Raw genomic sequence first — 12,767 nt, 5'->3', positions numbered from 1 at the left:
CACCTCAATATTTTTAGGATGTGGGAGGAAACCCATGCGGTCTCAGGGAGAAGATACAAACTTCACAGAGACAGTACCTGAGCTTGAGATTGAACCTGTCTCATGGGAACTGTGACAAACAACTCCATGGCTATGTCACTGTTTTATCCTCATATACTTCTGCAAGCAATGAATTGCATTTTTTGCAATTTTTTTCCTTGGAACATGGCACCGGACATTTTGAACTTTCTAACCTCTGTGTTCAAAACATTTCAGTATTGCTACTCCAGAGATTCAAAATGGTGGCCCCAAAATGTACTGCTTTCAGGAACATAGGATTAGCACAGAAGTACAATTGTGTTATAAATGGGCAAGGCACTGGTGAGGCCACATCGGGAGTACCATACACAGTTCTGGTCCTCTGGCCTAAGAAAGGATGTAGCTCTAATGAGATTCACTAGGCTAATTCCAGGAACATGAGGGATGCCTCTCAACACAGAGTAAATAGTTTGGGTCTGCATTCTTTGGAGCTTAGAAGAATGAGGAATGATCTTATTGAAACATATACTATAAGATCCCAAGGGGTTTGGCAGGGTAGAGGTTGAGATGATATTACAAGTTGAGAATCTTGTATGAAGTTTCAATTTAAGGGGATAGTTATTTAAAAGCTACATATAATTTTCTTTCATTACAGAGAATTCTCTGTCCCAGAAGATTAAGGAAGCTAGTTCCTTCCATGTAGATTCTTACGTTCTTAGGATATGCATCTCTGACGGAACTTGACCCAAGTACCCCTGGAGCCCTCCAAAACATAGGAATCTGTGCAGGAACTGACATCCTGTCTTGTATTATGTGAAATTTGTTGTTCTGTGGCAGCAGTACAGTGAAAAGACATAAAATTACTATAAATGACAAAAAAAATGCACAAAGGCAAAATGCGGTAGACTTCATGGGCTAATGAACTGTTCAAATATCTGATGATGGACATTAAAATTTCAGAATAATACCAAATTACCTGGAAATTATTTCATCATCATGTCATGACAGGAGAATGTAAAAAGACTACTGAAAGAAAATACATGCATTGAATTATCCCAGGCAATTCTGATTGTGATGTTCTCAGCATTACATTTTGGAAGAGCCACTGCAAGTATTGGAGAGGCAGGATGATAAAGGAATATCTAGTTCCCACCAGTAATGTTTAAAATAAGTTGTGTGCTTCAGAGGTCATGACATAGCAATCCATGATGGCTATCCTTGGATCACACTTTTTCTGCAAAACAATCACTGCAATCAATAGTCTGTAACTTCCCTTTCAGAGTTGAGCTTTTGAACCCCCCTATACAACCTGGCATTTTTTGCAGTCTGGATGGTTGTGGTGCAACAGGTATGGGCCAAACTGAGGCCTTGGGGTGCAGGCCTGAGAGTGAGGAGTGAGCTAATGTATGGCCATTGAGGGAGTGGAGTTGGAACTGATTTGAGGCGGCACATGAGGATCTGAGGAGAGGCAGGCCAAGGCTAGGCACAATTGAGGTGGTGGGGCCCATGCCCAAGAGCGAGGAATGAGTCAATGTTTGACGTATTTAAACACCGGGTCAGATTGGAAAGGTCAGGTATGAGTTGCATCAAAATAGCAGGACCCAGATCCAAGAGCATACTGAAGCACCGGAGTCCAGACCCGAGGGTGAGGAATGAACTGAGGTTCGGTTGATTTAAGTACCAGGCCAGATTGGAAAGGTTAGGGTGTCGGGAGCAGAGACCCGTGTTCAGCTTGCTGTTTGTCTCTGCTCTTGGATCGGCTATGACTGGCTTTGTGGCTGGGAACTCACTTCCGTGACCCTTAGTTATTGCTTGCACAATTTGTTTGTGTTTTTGCACATTTAATGTTTGACGGTCTTTTTTAATGGATTCCTTTGGGTTTCTTTGTTTTGTGGCTGCCTGTTAGGAGACGAATCTCAAGGTTGTATAATGTATACATACTTTGATAATAAATGTACTTTGAAATGGATTAATACTAATGCTCCGAGTCTATTTCACCTCAGATCTGGTAATAACATCATCAATTTCCAAATGACTGCCCTCAGGATCATAAACTGAGACCGTTCTGGGTTTACTTTTCAAATCTTGGATCCAAATGCGGGAGTTAAGATTGCAGAATCACTCCACCATGGGAGGAGGAGTTGGTGCACCATGACCCCTTCTACATACTGTGCAGGACAAACTGTGGAAAGCTCTCCTTTTGAGAGTATTGTTTGGCTCTCGAAACATTTCCACACTACAACAATGCTCAAGGCACAGTTATGCTTAGCTAGTATTAATTTAGAAATTAATTGAGCATAGAAACAGGCTATTTGGCCCAATTCATCTATACACATCTAAGTACCCACCATGGTCTAATTCGTTCATTTTTGGCCCATATCTCTTTAAAACCCCTATTATCCATGTGCTTATCCAAATGTCTCTTAAATGATGTCATTTTACCTGCCATAACCACTTCCTCTAGTAGCCCATTTCACATATTGACCACTCTGTGCAAAGAAATTGCTCCTCAGGTCCCTTCAGAATTTTCACCTCTCAACTTAAAACTCTGCCTTCCAGATTGTACCTTCCCCTCCCCTGGGTAAAAGACTAACACAGCTTTGATGAATGAAGAATCAGGCTCCCAATTTTATCAACTTACCATCATGGCAATGAGCGCACAAATATAACTCTGCTTCATAATGAAACGGAAAATAGTGATAAGGCTGTTGAGTCTCCTGTTAACTGGTTCTTCCACAATACTTTCTTCCCTCTCTTTGTCTAGAAATAACAAACAAAAATATTTAATCAGTTAAGTCTGTCATAACCTGCCACAAATTTAATCAGCAGAAGGGCCTCCCCTGGCATTGAATGACTCTGGCAACCATAATGTACCTGAAGATAAACCATGCTAGCTTTAAATTACAGAGATCAGCCATCAACAAAGTAGCATATAATCTATGGGTATAGAATGACAACACAAATATATAACTGAAATAATGGCAATTCTTTTCCCAATGCTTTAAAATCTTAAGCTAACAATGAAAAGAAGGAAGCTACTCAGCCCATCAAATTCATACTGGCTCCCTTGGGAACAATCCATTTGGTCCAATTCCTTATTTCCTTGTACTCCTGAAAATTATTCTCCCTGGCCCAGGCCCATCAACACCCTTTTGATTCCTTCTGCCATTATTTCAACAAGAGGTGGTTTATAGTCGGCCGCTAATTCACCAACACATCTTTTGGATGTGAGAGGAAACTGGAACACACACACAGTGCAGAGGTCACAAGGAGGATGTACAAACACCGACGTCAGGATTGAACCTGGGTTCCTGGAACAGTGAAATTTACTCACTGCACCACCCTGCCACCCAAAATGCCAGTATGGGCTGAGGAATTTCTCTGACAGACTCACAGTGTCCAGCCATCTGGATGGAGGTAAACCTGGATTTATGTGGATCCAGAAACCCCTTTCACGCATAGAAGATTCTCTGGTAGTAGAATGGGAAAGGTAACATTTGAAGGCAATTTACTTTTTAAAATTTCAGGTCATGTTTTTTAAGGACCTTAGTTTAATATCTTTATTGATTGCTAATGTGTTACCAAAATATTGTGCATTTTTGAAACTTTTGAATGATACTATTTTAAATAATTTACATTAGTTTTAGTACTTATAAGCATCTTTGAATGTCAGGAACATTCAAAACTACGAAAAGAACTCACTGCTCTGCTGTGATACCAAACCCTGGCCTTAGCATTGCCTTCTATCAAATTTGACTGGGGCATTCCACGATACATTGACTGATACCTAGTGTTCCTTTAGGCTTTGCTTCCTAACTTGCTGCTATGGGCGTTTAATGAGAGGGAGCCCTGGTGGAAGCAGGTGGCTGCCACTACACAGGGTAAAGGTGGGCCTTGGGCCTAGACTCAGGGAGATCTGGTCAAATATTTATTTGTACCACAGAGACACAAAATAATCATCTTGGATTTTCAGCAGGGGGAGAAAATAGCTGTTTTCATTACTTCCCAGTTAGCTTAATGCATTAAATTAGCAGCGCAGAGGTGTAATAGCTTTACTACTCAATATATATTAGAATTTGCTGCTTAAACCCACTCAGGTTCAAGTGGAAGTTATTCTTGTAGAACTATCACCATGTATTACAACAGTGACAGTGAAAAACTCAGTAATGAAACTCAAGAAATCATATCCAAGACATCCTCAGCCCCATTATCTTAGTAGTTATCATATAGGACATATTTAACCGGGCCAACCATTGTAAATTTATATTAATCAGATAAAGCTATACACTGCCCGAGTTGGATTCACTATGAGAAACAAATCTCCCAAGACTACTGAAAACATTGGTTTCATTCAACTGAGTTCACTTCAGACCAATTTTCACCCAGAACTAATTACCACTCTTGGGCTGACTGTTTGGAAAATATAATAGAAATTCAGTAGCACTCATCATTGAACTTACCAGGAGATACATTTCCCACTTCCCATTTGTATTGTGGAGTGGAGTACATCTCTAGTGAGACCGGACCATTTTCACCTTGCACTCCATTGTAGTCTGAAGGATTCCCATTCACTGTCGTTATCAAGGACTGGAAGGAGAGGAAAACATTTCTTAGGAGACCAGTGAAGGAAGCCAAACATGCAGTCAACATTTCCTCTGAATTGTTGTTTTGATTTTCAAATTCTGTTGAATTCACTGTCACTTCTCTTACAGAAACATCAAACTCAAGTAAGTTCTGCTTCTCTCTCAGGTGCGATCTCCTATTGCTTCTTTTCCATTGTTCATCCTTAGTGCTTTCTGCTTTTCTTCTGGTCTTTGATAAGATGTTGCCCTTGGTCCTATCCCTCCCTTCTCTATAACTTAAAACCAATTTGTATTCTCTTTTTTTCTAGTTCGAATAAAGAGTCTTTGACTGGAAATGTTAACTCTGTTTCACTTTCCATAGGCACTACATGACCAGCATTTCATTTTTCAGATTTCCATCTTCCATAGTGTTTATTCTCAAATAAACAGTATCAGATATTTTCACACTGTTTCCAAATTCCCTGTTTAAAAGAGCTTTCACAATGCAATGACATGAAGGGTATAGACAGGCTGAATGAACTTTTTCTCTTTGTTGGGGAATCAAGAGCTGGAGAGCATAGGTTTAAGATGACAGGAGCAAGATTTAATAGGAACTTGATGAACAACCTATTTACAAAAAAGGTTGTATGTATGTGGCTGAGGCAGATATAATAACTACTTTTAAGACAGTTGGATAGGAATGATTTCAGATGATATGGGCTAAACACTAGCAAATGGGATGAGCTTGAACTGGAAGCTTGGTTAATATGGACCAAGTAGGGCTGGAGGGGCAGTTTCTATGCTGTAACCATGAATCTTTGACTTTATTACACTACTTCTCACATCTGTTGAATTGCTCTCTAGAAACAAAAATAAGGAGGGAGTTAATTAGTACTGTTGACGTTTCGGTCAGAAACCCTTTCGACCTGAAACATTGTGCATTTTTCCATTGATGCTTCCTGGCCTGCTGAGTTCCTCCAGCATTTTGTGAGCGTTGCTCAGATTTCCGGCATCTGCAGATTTTCTCTTGTTTTTGATACTTGTTCATTTACTTATTGAAAAAAAACGTTCCAATATCACATGTATTCATTGGAAAAAGTATGTGAACCTCCAGGGTAATGCCTTCTCCAAATGCTATTTGGAGTCAGATGTTCCAATCAATGAGATGAGATTAGAGACTTGGGTTGTAGAGGTGCCCTGCTCTAGAAAAAAAAAGACACACAAAGGTCAGGCTACTGACAGAGCCAGGTCTTCTCAAGAAAGATCTTGCCTTAATCAAAACAACTTTCAGAGGACTTTAGAAGAAGAATTGTAGAGGTGCATGAAGCTGGAAAAGGCTACCAAAGCATTTCTAAAACCTGAGTGTTCATCAGTTCATAGTAAAAGGTACTGCCTACAAATGGAGGAAATTCGGTACTGTTGCTACTCTCCCTAGGAGTGGGCATCCTGCAAAGATCACACCACGAGCACAATGTGCAATACTGAAAGAGAAGAAAAAGAACCCAAGGGTAACAGCAAAAGACTTACATTCTTCTATGGAACTTGCTAAAGTCTTTGTTTATGTGTCCACTGAAAAACACTTAACAAGAACGGTGTTCATGGAAGACACCACGGAGGAAACCACTGCTCTCCAAATGAAAAAACACTGCTGCACATCTCAGGTTTGCAAAAGACCAGCTGGATATTTTATAATGCTTCTAGGACAATGTTCTGAGGGCTGATGAGAGAAAAGTTGAACTTTTTGGCAGAAATGCACATATGCACATTGCGATGTTTGGAGGAAAAAGCAGACCAACACCAAAACCTGATCCCAACTGTGAAGCATGGTGAAAGGAGCATCGTGGTTTGGGGCTGCTTTGCTGCCTCAGGACCTGGACAACTTGCAATATTGAGGGAACAATGAATTCAAAATTGTATCAAGACATTTTACAGGAGAATGTCAGAGTAGCGGTCTGTCACCTGAAGCTCAATAGAACTTGGATAATGCAATGAGGAAATGATTTGAAAGACAAGTGTTAATCAACAACAGAATGGTTTAAAAGAAGAAAACTCATGATTTGGAATGGCTGAGTCAAAGTCCTGATCTTAAGCCTACAGAAAAGTTGTGGAAGGACTTGAAGCAAGCTATTCATGCAAAAAAAGTCCACCAACATCCCAGAGTTGAAACAGTTTTGTTAAGAGGAATGGCCTAAAATTCTTCCAAGCCAATGTGCAGGACTGATCAACAGTTACCAGAAATGTTTAGTTTAAGTAATTACTGTACAAGAGGTTCACACTAGTTACTCAAAAAGGTTCACATTCTTTTCCAACAAATATATGTAATATTGGATCATTTTTCTCAATAAATAAATAAACAAGTATAATGTTTATTGTGTTATTTACTTAATTGGGTTCTCTTTCTCTAGCTTTATGATTTACCTAAAGATCTGATCACATTTTAGGTCATATTTATGCAGAAAAAGAGAAAATTCTACAGGATTCACAAACTTTCTAGTGCCACTGTACAGTTACAAAAAAACATACATAGTTACGATAACACATTCAGTCACAAAAAGTAGTATCAGCACAAGTCCCTGAGGGGCCTGGTCTGAAGACTGATGGTGCACGGGAGGTTGTCCTGGAGCCATGTTTCTGCCAGAGCAAGTACACAGCAGTTTCTCATCTCGAGCTGGTTCAGAAGATGATGGCAAATCAGCTTGTCTTCCAGGGAGCGACCACTGGAGAGCAGTACCAACGGGACGGGCCAGCCCCAACCCAGCACGAATTCTATCGTGCCTTCCATGCCTCTTACTCTCCCACACCACCTCTGACACCTCTTCCTCTGGGTGGCTGTTACAGGCGATGTTAGGGCTTGGTCTGTGTAACAACCAAGGTCATGCAGCTTCCCTGCCACGTGTCTCATCAATGAAACGGGCTAGCAGCATTTTATATTACTCATGTCCAAAAGGGTCTTGCAATCACAAGAAAAACATCTAAGACATCTATTTGCATCATTTATTGGACCCAGAGAGGCTTTTGTAACTAAGCGTGTGACCATCTTAATGGAAATGCCCACATGTCAATGTTCTCATTCGTAACTGCTTCCGTTCCTCATTCGCCTTCCCCCCACCTTTTTATTCTGGCATCTTCCCTCTTCCTTTCCAGTCCTGATGAAACGTCTCAGCCTGCAATGCGAACTGTTTATTCATTTCAATAGATGTTGCCTGGCCTGCCGAGTTCCTCCAGCATTTTGTGTGTGTTGCTCTGGATTTCCAGATTTTGCAGAATCTCTTGTGTTTATAATCGGTTGCCCCACTGCAAAGTCCCTTTGAGGTATGCTTACCCTTAAGAAGTTTAAATCTTCTCTTCTACAGAAGTTCAGTGAGACTCTCTCTCACTGTTCCCCCTCTGTGATCTCTGCTGCCCTCTGACCCTTCATGTACTCACCCAGGCACCCAGGCTGGTACCTCTCTTCCTTCCCTTTCTCCTATGGCCCACTTTCCTCACCTATCACATTCCTCTTCCTCCAGCCTTCTCCCTTTCGCACCCATCTGGCTTCACCTATCACCTCCTAGCTTGTACTTCCTTTCTCCAGTCTTTTTATTCTAGTGTTTTCTCCCTTGCTTTCCAGTCCTGATTGAAGGATCTCAGCCTGAAACATCGGCTGTTAGTTCATTTTCATAGATGTCGTTTAAGCTGCTGAATTTTTCCAGCTTTTTCTATGTGTTGCTTCCATTTACCTTGTTTACAGATTGTCCCCATGCTTACTCCAGTTTCGTCCTATCAAATATATCCTCCCTCTCCCACTTTCCCTGCAGCTTCTATCCTCTCCCTCTCAGTTCTGATTTAAAATACTGACTCTCTTTCTTGACCTGGAGGAACTCAGCGGGTCAGGCAGCATCTATAGAAGGGAATAAATTCCCAATGTTTCAGGCCGAGACCATTCCCCAGTACTGGATAGGAAGGGGCAAAAAGCCAGAATATGAAGGTTGGGGAGGAAGCACAAGCTAGAAGGTAAAGCTAGTGAGTGGGAAGGTAGGTGGGTGGGCGAAGGGTGATGGGGTGAGAACCTGGGAGGTGATGGGTGGAAGCGGTAAAGCAGTAGGTGGAAGAAGAGGGAATCTGATAGGAGAGGATAGTGGACCATGGGAGAAAGGGAAGGAGGAGGGCGCAAATGGGCAAGTGAAGAGAAGGAGTAAGTGGGAAGCCAGAAATGGGATGGATGAAAGGAGGAAAGGACCGAGTAATTACTGTAAGTCAGAATCTGTTAGAAGATATCATTTAGAGATAACTATTGCTAAGGTTCTGGGCAAAAACTACTGGTCTTATTCATAATGATATCTTCTTATTTTGGTAAGTGTAAAGACTTCATTGAATGTTTAGTCCAAAGACGGACAGTTCAGATCTCCGAATGTATCGTGTCATGGAGAGGTGAGAGTGCCGTCCCTGAACTTCACATTTTAATTCAAAATACAATAAATCTAAAAAATGAAAAATGCCAGGCAGCATCAGTGGGGAGAGAGAGAAAAAAAAACAGATTTGATGTTTGTCTTTCCATAGGTGCAGCCTGATCTAAAGTATTGATACTATTTCATATTGCCAGCAGCTTTTTTTCCTCTGCTTTAAGTAAATTTGCAATTATAACAAGTTTGGTGTCAACACGCAATTATTAACTACTGTGTGTTAGACATTGGTAAAAGAAAGTAATGTTTTAGTAACTTCTGGCACAACTTATATCACATTCCCTTACTGAACAATTGGTTTGCATTACAAACATTCCAGATATCTTTTATTTTGCTCAGATAGCCCTGCTATACATAGGAAATCATTCTCAATGTTAAATGTGCAAGATTTATGGAAGGAATATGTAAATGATAATTAGGAAATTGTTCTTGAGATAAAGAATTCCAATATACCCTTGTGAGAACATAGTATTTTTTTCTACAGAACATTATTGAATGGAAACAATGTGACCAGATACAAAACAAAACTTGAAGAGTAAATAGTCTAGTAGTTGTAGATGACTTGAAAATCTAGTCTTACAAGTCTGGCAACCATAGATTTCTAAATCAGGTTTACTAACTTCAGAGAAGGGGGTGTCATCATGGGTAATCGTAAGGAGCTGGAAGAGACAAAGATGAAAATGTTACAATCAAGCATGCAATGGTCCATGCATACATAGAATTTTCAGCAATTAGAGCTTATTTCAATAAATCTCAAATACATATAAAGGAAGAGTGTGGTTACAAATCTTTAATACTTTCTCCATATACGAAAATCTGTTTACTGACCATAGATTGGCCAAAGTATACGGGCATACAATGAGATAATAGAAAATGCTGCAATTGATTTTGGGATCAGTTTTTGTTACTGTATAAGGCAAATTCATTTTCATGTTTCCAGTCCAAATGTTTGATGTGTAGCAGTGGCAGGTGAAACTCTGCATTAGAAAAATTTAAATGGAGAAGAAAACTTAATGGATGAAACGTTTTATAGATAGTACAAATTGGACAGGTCAAACTCAAATGCAGATATCCTTAAATGCTTGAGGGATCTGGGTCAAATGCAGGCAAATGGGATGAGCGTATATGGGGATCCTGGTCAGACCACTTAGACCAAAAGGCCTGTTTCCGTGCTGCTCTGTATGACTCTAATGTTCCATAAATCCTTATTTCTACCTCTGTACAGTCCAAAAGGAAATGCAGATGGTGTGCTGAAGGTCAGATACCTGCACTCTGACCTCCTGCTCTACTACTAAATCCAGTGGTGGTTCTGAATCATTCATACCTGAAGGGCAGACTGCCCCTCTCAATCCCAACAAATGGGTCCAAACAGAGCCAATCTCAGTGAATACCTGAGTCAAACAGGTTACTCTAACCCTCCTCTCAGTCCTTACTGCCATATTGTTGTGGAGTAGACTTGATGGGCCAAATGGCTTATTTCTGCTCTTATGTCTTATAGCCACAAAAGTGAGCTGATCTTCAGAACTAACAGGAAAGTATTCAGCCAATGACTGCAACCTAGGTCACTTGAACCTCTGCAGAACAGTTATTAACGTTGGTCATCAGAAACTAGACACAGAGATGAACAATTAATTTTCTGATTAATAAAGAAAAATAGAGTTAACAAATACTACTATTCAGAAAGTACTCATTCACATCGGCAAATGTAAGCATGTATTGTATAGTTCAAACACTGGTGTGCCTTTGTTAGTAACATTACAAGAGAGAAAGCAATAACCTTTTATTCAATGTGAGTTTTACTTCCTTTGCTACTGAATTCTGGACAATGATTGTAAATATACACCCATCAGTATTGTGGCTACTGTGTTTACTATTAAATTTTGAGTGTGTAACTAAAGCAATGTTCACATGGACTGTGACCATGTGGCAAGCTGCTTTGTATAACTCCGCTTTTCTGTATCATATTCTTTCTTCAATCTATTCACTTCCATGATCTCTGAGTGACACTGGTAAAATGATGAATTATAATCAGTCCAAGTATAAATTACATAACACAGTAAACAAGACTTTTTTTAAATTCAGCTGATATGACTGCAGACAATGCTAAATGAACTTCTTGAAAATGAGTCTGACTTTAATGACATCACTGTACCATAACTGTGCGTCTGAATCCCAATGCATTGGCAGATAATAATGCCCTAATCCCAGGGCTCAGTTATGATACAGGCTGAGCCACACAAATTGAAAGAAGTTTCAAAAATGTATGTCAGTATTTCTGGCAAAATACCTTCTTCTAATTAGGTGTTTGGTACTGAAGATGAGAGGGAGGATCATAAGGGAGGGGTAGAGGGGCTGGAAGGACAGAGAGAGGAGGGTGAGGTGGTGCGATAATTCCAAGAGGAGATGTTTCCACTTGCTTGTTGCAGAAAAACAAGGGGCCATAAATAAAAGATAGTCACTATAAGCCCAACAGGGAAATTCGGGGGAAACTCATTCAGAGTCAAATGAAACTAAAGATGCTGGAAATATTCAGTAAGTCAGGCCATATCTGAAGAGGGAGAGAGTTAATGCTTCAGACAGATAACTTCCCATCAGAACAGATAGAATGTTCAACAGTACAGCACAGAACAGATCCTTCAGCCAATACTGTCTGCACTGAACACGGTGCCATATTAAACTAAATCTCTTCTGTTTGCTCATGATCTATATCCATCCATTCCCTGCATATTCACTCACCTATCTAAAAACTTCCCAACATCACTATCGCACCTACCTCTACAATATCCCCCCACTCCACACCAGCAGCCCATTTCAAGCACCCTCAGTGCCCCACACATCACCTTTAAACATTCCCACTCTTAATTTAATGCAGATCCTCTAGAATTTGATATTTCAACCCTGGAAAAAAAGATTCTGCCTGTCTACTCCATCATTGCCTCTCATAAGTTTGTAAACTTCTATCAGAGGTTTCCCCTCAGCCTCCAACCCTCCAGAATTTGTCCAACCACCTTTCAGCTCATACCCTCTAATGCAGGCAGTGCCCTATCAAGCCACTTCTGTGCCCATTTCCAAAGTCTATGCAACCTGCTCAGGTTGATGACTTCCCAGCACTTCGAACAGTTCTGATGAAAAGTATCAAACTGAAATGTTAGTGCACTCTCCTTTGATGCTGTGAGATCTGCTGAGTGTTTACAGCATGTCCTGCTTTAATTCAGATGCCCAATAACTGCAGTATTTTATTTTTTATTTGTAGAAAATCAGGAACATTGAACTTGCTACCACAAGGAAATGATGGAAAGAACTGATCCACTAAGAGTAGATCAAAAGAAAATCTAGATAGGTTCAAAAAGAGGATTGAGAATTGAAGGACATCTGATAAGGGGAGTCAAAGCTGAGTGAAAGGAAACTCCTTTGAAATTTAAATAGCAACAGAGATCTGCTGAAAGGGTGTTACCTCTGTATATTTCATTTTATGTCACCTATGCACCTATTCTTAAAAGTTCTAAAAAATTGTTTAAAAATAAAAATTGACTGTTACTTCTGAGGTGATTTTGTGGCTTAATCTTAGCCAAGCTGGATGCAAAGAGATTTCAGCTACAGGAGAATTTTCTATTCAATTATATAAAATAACACACTCTCAATGTCTCATCTCTTCTTTCTTTATAACAGGCTTATAAGCAGACCACTCTGGAAAGTATACTCTGTAGTGCTCATTGATGCACTGTAAACCTGGAAAGCTCTTGCA

The 12,767-nt window shown here is 40.2% G+C and overlaps 1 protein-coding gene across 10 annotated transcripts in view; it reads right to left on the bottom strand.

The window, feature by feature from the left end:
• The window catches only part of piezo2b (piezo-type mechanosensitive ion channel component 2b), a 574,856-nt gene that overhangs the window by 150,323 nt on the left and 411,766 nt on the right, over positions 1-12,767 (bottom strand). For all 10 annotated transcript variants that reach the window (XM_073047154.1, XM_073047092.1, XM_073047145.1 and 7 more), the window contains exons 10-12: positions 9,643-9,681; positions 4,479-4,605; positions 2,660-2,778 (exon numbers count right to left, since the gene is read on the bottom strand). In XM_073047154.1, the coding sequence (XP_072903255.1) occupies positions 2,660-2,778; positions 4,479-4,605; positions 9,643-9,681 (285 nt within the window). The remainder of the gene's footprint in view (positions 1-2,659; positions 2,779-4,478; positions 4,606-9,642; positions 9,682-12,767) is intronic.

The sequence above is a fragment of the Hemitrygon akajei genome, chromosome 1 (genome assembly GCF_048418815.1).
Source record: "Hemitrygon akajei chromosome 1, sHemAka1.3, whole genome shotgun sequence".
NCBI classification, from domain to species: Eukaryota; Metazoa; Chordata; class Chondrichthyes; order Myliobatiformes; family Dasyatidae; genus Hemitrygon; species Hemitrygon akajei.
This window is presented reverse-complemented; position numbering and strand designations above follow the sequence as displayed.